This window comes from Sabethes cyaneus, chromosome 3, assembly GCF_943734655.1.
Source record: "Sabethes cyaneus chromosome 3, idSabCyanKW18_F2, whole genome shotgun sequence".
Taxonomy (NCBI): Eukaryota; Metazoa; Arthropoda; class Insecta; order Diptera; family Culicidae; genus Sabethes; species Sabethes cyaneus.
Genome location: NC_071355.1, coordinates 115,991,794 through 115,999,902, shown reverse-complemented (window position 1 = coordinate 115,999,902; position 8,109 = coordinate 115,991,794). Strand labels below are relative to the sequence as shown.

General features: G+C 35.0%; 1 protein-coding gene across 2 annotated transcripts in view; it reads right to left on the bottom strand.

Annotated features, from left to right (window-relative positions):
- Positions 1-5,120: 5,120 nt before the first annotated feature.
- The window catches only part of LOC128743631 (sex-lethal homolog), a 395,363-nt gene continuing 392,374 nt past the window's right edge, over positions 5,121-8,109 (bottom strand). For both annotated transcript variants that reach the window (XM_053840243.1, XM_053840244.1), the window contains exon 6: positions 5,121-6,138. In XM_053840243.1, the coding sequence (XP_053696218.1) occupies positions 6,056-6,138 (83 nt within the window). In that variant the 3' untranslated portion in view covers positions 5,121-6,055. The remainder of the gene's footprint in view (positions 6,139-8,109) is intronic.

Sequence of the window (8,109 nt, the reverse complement as noted above, 5' to 3'; positions counted from 1 at the left end):
ATGCTAGCCTCTGGGAAGCAAACATCACATGTAACAGCCGTAAGTTAGTAAGCGCGCACCGTAGAATAGTGTTGAAAGGTAGATAGGGTCCTGGGTTCGAACCCTGTATGAAACCGAACATATAAACGAATGTTTTTTTTCTCCTTTTTCCTACTGTGAATAAAACCCGTAGAATAGATGCATTGTTTCAATAGATCGAAATAGGCAGCTTTTGTTGTTTGAAAGGATATAATTTCACGATTCCCGATATTTGCTTTGCAGTCATTTTATGAGCTTTACATTGAAGGCGGGCAGGGTTGGCCTCTGTCCTTTTCTATTTTTGAAACGTTTCAGACGAAGCGCATGCGAGTCTTGTCCCTGTGATGAGAATTTTTATATCCTTTGTATAGAGTCGGTTTTAGATTTTGGTTTACTATTGATGTTGTCTCGAAACGGTGGAACCGTTTCAGAGCCGGAATCCTGAAACAAATAATACCCGCCCATAAGGAGGGGGTCTCATAGCTGGGCAAAGCGAACAAGGTGGGTACCCGAGCAGAAGCAAAGAGCAAAATAATATCAAAACTATATCAAACTAAGGTATAATACTATATTTTGTTATTGAATAGATATGGAGCCCAAGTAACAAATTTAATTTTAAGATGCACTTGAAGAGGTTTCCAGCATTTGCTCCCTAAAACCGAATATAAAACTTGCAATTCTACAAATCTGCGATAAAACAGCCATAAAACCCTTATAAATCTGAGGAGGCCCACACTAAAGAAGGTTCTCAAGAATATTTCTAAAGGTCCTTTTAAAACTTGTAATTCTTATCGATATGTATTCATAGTGACTTCCAAGAGTCGGTTGAAACTAAAAGAAAACCACCACAAGTGTTGATGATTTTATGGTTGTCGTCTCAAAGAACACTTGCAAGACATCATAGGGTTATTGATCGTGGTTCGGCCTATGCAAAAACTAATCCTGGTTCGGCCCATTAGCATAATCATCGATAATTCATCAAATATTTACAGATTTAAAGGTAAAATAATTTTATAAGCAGCTTATAATATTTTCCTATGCATTGCCTTCATTTATTTGCCATAAAAATTAATGTAACTAGCTCAAATAATTAAAGTTATAACATATGTAAAAGCGGCTTCTAATGTCGTCATCAAAGCTCTCTTTTTAAACGCCTAGAAAGTGTTTTAGTCTGTGAAGTATTGGTTGAAAACAATTTTAAAATATAGATTCAACTATATTCTTCCATTATTGGATCGTTTTATTCCAAACAAAAAGCGAGATTACGACTTATTGAGAAAATACGATTTTAATTTTTTGATCTTAGTTCGACCTACAAATGATCGTGGTTCGGCCTATCAGCTTCACTGAATCGACGCTAGTGGCGCCGCGCTTCGCCCACGTTTTAACCAATTTCTGGCTGTACGTACCACTTGTGTTAAATCTAAATGTTGTGTTTTATGCCATATTTTATTATTTCATGCATTTCAGAAACAAAATTATTAGCATCCTAAAATTGAGTTTTTCTTAACAATAAATATGAGGGTATTTTTTCCAAAGAAGCGTACAAACTGGATTGTAATGTTTCAGAATTTTATGCAACCTTGTACACGACTTCAGGGCTTGTGCATGAAACAATATTTAAAAAATTCATGGTATCGTGTTTTCCTAGAAAACTCTAATGGAAATTTCCCGATTTTCATGTACACCCCCTATTTTAAAAATTCATAGCTGTTGAGCCAAGTATTGAAAAATAAATATTTCATGCTCATGTAAGCAAATTTACTCATCAATCCAGAAAAATACTATCTGGAAAAAAATGCATGATTGTGGGAACTCTACCGAAAAATCAATAAAAGTATAGTATTACGAACTAGTTGGAAATGAATTCCTTTTAGTTCTACTATAATTTGACTTTCATACGCGTTTTTCGGTTACGACTTGCAACCTTCATCAGCATGGCAAATTTCTGCAGAAATTATAGTAGAATTAAAAGGAATTCATTTTCAATTAGTTCGCGATATTTCGTGAGTTCTACTAAGACGCTCGTAAATAATTTTTAATAAAAGTATGCTTTACCTTTTGAATTTTTCAAAAGTATTTCGGTTCGCCAATTTCTATTCTTTTAACGATAGGAATTTAGGATTATTTGTTGTCCCTGAATTAGGGCAAAAACCAACGACTATCGTCGGTGTATGACCGGTTATTTGTTAACACAGTTGTGATTTCAAAAGCAGCTATTTTCACTGATCTATTTGAAAACATGCTGAAATTAAATGTAAATTCTGTCTTTCTTCGAAGGCACCTGTTAAAATACAGGAAAATTGCGAGACTAGTGCTTCGATCCTATCGAGTCTTACAGCCTCTTCCAGTCGAAATTATAACATGCGACGCCTGGCTTGTTGAATCAGTGTTGTACCTTGAGGTCAAGTGGGAGGAGAAAGTTAACTTATTTAACACTGCTAGGTAGATAAAGTGAAAAAAGATACTAGATTTACCCAAAAATACATCTGTACTATTTGTAATGCTTCCGAAGAAAGTAAAAAATTATCTGAATTTATATAACCCAAAATAGTTAGAATATTGACCATGTACAAGCTCATTTAACACTGCTAGGTAGATAAATTGAAGTGAGATACTATATTAGGCACCAAAAGTAAGCTTATACCGTTTATAATTGGTTAATATATAAAAACATTCGTTTCAGAAACTTTTTATTGGAATAGGCCGAACCAAGATCATCGATGGGCCGAACCACGATCAACATAGGCCGAACCAGGATCATAATTTGACTGTCATTAAAAATCAAATTATAATTCAACTGGCCCTCTAAAGTTTCTTCTAAATTAAGAAATAGAATCGTCTTTAGTTATTCTTCCTAAACACTCTAAATTTTTTTCGAAAAACATTGTGATTTTGTAGATATACGTGCATTAGTCCATGTGTGCTATGTGAAACAGTGAGAATAGGCCGAACCACGATCAATCACCCTACACTTTTCACAGTCTTTTTTTTTTTAAATTGACTGAAAGCTATAAGAGAAAAAGCATTCACAGATATTGCTTTTCCAAAATGGATATAAATGAAAATAAAAGCAGCTGCTTTGTTGTCAATCAATGAGAAATTTTTCGTGTCACGCTCAGTTTGTCGATGTTTTGTGACATGAAAGTTAGAAAATTTTAACGCGCCGGTTATGTTCGTTAGATTAAAAAATTTAATTAATAAAAAAAAATCAATAATTTCATGAAGAAGTTGATAGCTACCAAATTTTTAACAAATTGCGGCAAAAAGTCTTTTAAGTGTCCGAACATTTATTTGAAAATATAAGATCACTTATGGTATTGCATAACAACACATTTATAAACGCCCATATGCAATTGGCTAGAATTTCAAAAGTAATTCAAACAGTTCTGTTCGCCATTTTTTCAATGGTTTTATCTAAATCAACCTGAAAGCGCTTATTAGACTAACATGTTCTTCACAAGACAAAGAAAAATTTTCCAAGAGGTCGATAAGTTCATCTATACTTATTGTATTCTTGAAGAAGACAATTTGTGCTTGAACAAGAATTGTTTGAATTACTTAAGGGGACCAAGTTTTTTGCAAGATAATCATTCTAGTATAAACAAAGAAAACGTCAACAAAGTGTCAATGTAAGTTGTTTGTTGTGCTGGAGGTTCACCTACTTATATTGAGTTTAATATTTTTTAAGTACAGCAGTCATTATGCTTACCCATATAAATTGATTTTGAAAATTAAAAGTGGGCTGCACGGCAGTTCCATGCGTAAAGTTTAATCTGCAAAATTTTTTATATACTTTGTCGTTACAACCGTCTTTAAAAAAAATATGCTTCAACTGCTTCAACCCCTTCGAACATTATCCCAACACCGGCTAATGACCTCTATATTCAATTTAAAAAATACAAACAACTCTACAAACCGGCACCGGCACCGCCTCCGCCAAAATACAATCGAACCAAATTTTCTAATAACATACAAATCTACCATTGATGCATCATCACCGGCATAGTCCTTCCTCAGCTCATTTGGAAATCTTCATTGTTTTTTGATTTCGCTGATTTTTCATATGAAATCTTGTTAAAGTTTCGCGCTAAAGTATTTGTTCAATTTTCTCCTGGTTCAGATGCCCATTTTGACAGATTAGTTGTTTACGCTCGAATGTTCTTTCGTCAGAGTATGATTTCTCTTACAAGAATATACGGTTTTAAGACGGTTTTATGGTAGCATTGTTAAGACAAACCAATCTTGCAGAAGAATGTCATAAATTTTTGTCAAAACTATTGCTAGGTTTTAAGGAGCGCCGTTTTTGAGCAGAAATCAAGTATCCTTTAAAACCACTTATAAGGTGAATTACACTTATTGATATTTCAGTTTTATACGTATTTCTTCAAGTCTCCTTCAATCATACTTCAGAAATGTTAGTCAAATAAGATAACATTCACTTGAGGAAAAACATTATAAAACCTGATAGATTTTGCAATACTCTGATAAAACTACTATAAGAAATGCATAAGACCAATTTGCTATTGGATTGTTACTTGGGAGATATATTGATAACACATTTTGTTATTAAGTAGATATTTAAAACATTGTAAGATGAGTTTAATATCTCATTTTGTTATCATATCTTATTGTAATCTTAAAATGACATTCGATATATTTCATAAGTTTTTTTTTATTGTTTAAAGGGGTTTTAAATTATAAATATTTTATTAAATAATTTTTTAATATGTTATATGCTACTACATTTGTTAGTCAATACCATAATAATACTAAATTATGTTATTCTAAACTCTGAATACAGTCATGTTATTGCTTTGTTATTCAAATAACACAAGTAGTTATTCTTTTGGCCTTAAAGAAACAAAATTTTAGTATTATTTTTTGTTGTTTAACCAACTATGTCAGCCAAGACAAGAACAAAATTTGATTTGAGTTATTCGATTTCCATAACACATTTTGAAATTAATTTGCTCTTCGCTCCTGCTCGGGTAGTCTCTCACTGAGAGTGGCGCTTAAGCCACCCGCTGATTCTAGTATCAGGCTCTGGTCCCAACCGTCCCGTGCTACACGGTTTAGTTTTTAAAAAATAATACCTATGTGATATTACAGAAATGTTGCAGTTATTTTTTGCTTTAAATTCATCAATTTAAAAGACCCTCAACTTTGAAAATACATTACTTTGTACTTGGGTCGAATATTAGAACACGCAAGGGTCGAAAACTAAAACAAGGGGTCGAAAATTAGCCCAATGGGATATTGAATTGAAACGAGAAAATGAGTAAAAAATATATATCGCACACTTATTTCCTTTTAAATGTTAACTGAATATACATCGTTTCCTACTATTCTATCATATTCTCGAAAAAACAGCGCTATTTGAACGATATATTGTAATGTGTTGGCCATATGTTGGTTTTATAGGTCGAATTATAGTGCTCTTACCCTAGCAGTTTTATGAGCGATTGTGCACTTGAATGTAAAATTACTCTTGCAATCAGTAATATTTGTAACAAAAAAGTTCGGGATTTCCAAATCTCAACATTTTCTCTTGAGATGAATATGTAGTGCAACCATTTTCAGCCGCCTGCTGGTAAAGATATTACGATTATTTACAATCTAATACAGGGCACAAGGAAAGTCTTATTGATTAGTTTGTTTACAAAGTTATCTTATTCTCTAAAAGTAAACAGTTTAACTAGAAATCATTGCACATTAATAATTTAGTCGGAGAAACCTAATTTGGCTTCCAAAAATCTTACAGCTACACCAAGCAATGGAATTTTTTGGTTTATGGCTCTACATATAGCAATTTAAAAATCTTTGAAACTTTTAAGCAGAATGGGTGGTACTAATTCCTATACATTGTATTCTGAAAAGTGTTTTTAAACTGGTTTCGATATAGTGAAGTAATAGAAGGATCATAAATTTAATGGTTTTATTTTGCAACTATAGCCAACATAAGTAATACCTAGTTAATACCACCTGAAAATTCAAATGCTGATATTTCTTGGAGTTTCATACCGTTAGTGAATGGCTAGTAAAATATCAACGAGTAATGGGATTTCAAGTGCCCACTTGTTTCGTGATTTTTCGTCGAGCTTTGTCGTGGGGGAATAGCTAAAAATATACAAAACAAGGAAGAATAGCTAAAGGTATAAAATTCAAATTTGAATTGAAATAATTAAACGCTCTGGAACATTTATTCATGCTTGAAATTTATGAATCAAATATAATGGAATCACAGACTAACAGAGGTAACTCTTCGAACAAATTTTCTAGCAACACGTCGTTCAAATGATCCTAAATCTCACAAAAACACTAGCATCACCTGGTGAAGTCTTCGCGCTACGAAAAACACCTTGCCATAAATGCCATAAATTTACTCATATTTTACTTGGAATGCACCAGCGCATACCTATGACGTTCTCGTACAGCGACTGTAGTTTGATTCCTGGCTAGAGTGGAAATTTGAAATGAACGTTTTTATTGGCGATGGAACAGTGCTCCAGTGTTACGACTGTTAGTCTATGATGAAGGTGATGAAAAATGAAATGCCTGTTTTCTGTACAGCGCCAGCGAACAAATGTAAAGGAATCATGGAAGCAAAACAAGAGTTAATGTGGCTTTTTCTCGACTATATTATTAGCTTGTAACTAGACTGGCAAATGAGTGAACATGTGCAAATATATCATCTCTGTGTGCTAACTCCTAACTCCACCTCCACGTGGTGCTGGCTGAGGTGCCAAAGTTGACCATCTTATGCTGCGCAACCTTGATTATCGTACGCAGGCAGAGAAGGAGCAACACTCACGCCGTGTGGTTTCCGGCTACCATGCAGTTCGGCGCCGATTTTTCGGAGGGCGTGGTTGCGGGGTGTGGGCACACCGAGGGAGAGTTATTTTCTCTGCTGGATTAGCACTGAGAAAGAGACTCTCAATCGGTCTGCTTACACATTCTTTAGTTGAGCCCTTTGACGGTTGGTGCCAAACTGTACATTTAGGCAAAAATTGAGCAACGGGACCCTGCAGTAAGAGTCGGCAAATCAGGAGCCCCTAAGTCAAGGTGTAACTCCGTGCCGATGACTGAATGACTGGAGGGGTGAAAACATGCCAGTCACGAACGGAGTGCTTTGGGAATTTCGCCCCTACTGTGCCTTGCGGGGCTCTGGTACGGTCGATCTTTGTTGTCTCTTGCGTCTCGTAGGAACAACATAGGAGTCCTACCCAATTTCCCTTATGGATATTACGCCATGTGCTTTATGGCCAACATTATTGGCTTCGCTTACAATTTGTTGTCTGATCTGTGTTGGAGATTGTTTGTGCATATACTCCGCTAGTCAAATAGTTAGAGTTGCACAAATAAATCTTCAACACAAACGGGCAGCAAATTTGTATTTATGCGAGAAACTTTTTAATAGCTTTGTCACCATCGCATTGGTTCAGGAACCATATTTTCGCAAGGGGTACTTTCATTCGACGGATATTGGAAATCAGAACTTAGCCATTTTTCATAAAAACTGGTATGACAAATCCTCGATGCCCAAGCCATGCATTTTGTTGCATAGGTCAATAAGTGCATGCCTTATTTATGAGTTGACTACTGACTACATATTTGTGGAGTCACAGTAGAGCTCGTCATAGATGATGTCCATAGGCGTTATGTCTACTGTTCTGCATATTTACCACATGACGAACCATCTCCCGGCGACAATTTCAAAATTTGTTGTGAGATACTGACAATCGAATAGGCTTCCGCTCATTGTACGCAGTGATCACATCATTTGGATATCAATCTGAGAGGCTCTGATTTAATGGAATATTTGAGTAGTATCAACCTTGGAATACGCAACATTGGCAATTATTCAACTTTCATACAAGCTGGTAGAGAGGATGCTGGCACAATAGCATGTTTCAAATGAGATACCAATATCTGATCATTGCTTTATATATTTTGATCATATGGGCAATCTGAGATTTTCCGACTGGGAACTTTTTTGAGGAGGAACTGGCGACGAAATTTCAAAGTCCTGAACCGGCGATTGAGTCATCGATCAACCTGGATGTAGCTGTAGATGTCACATCACAACAT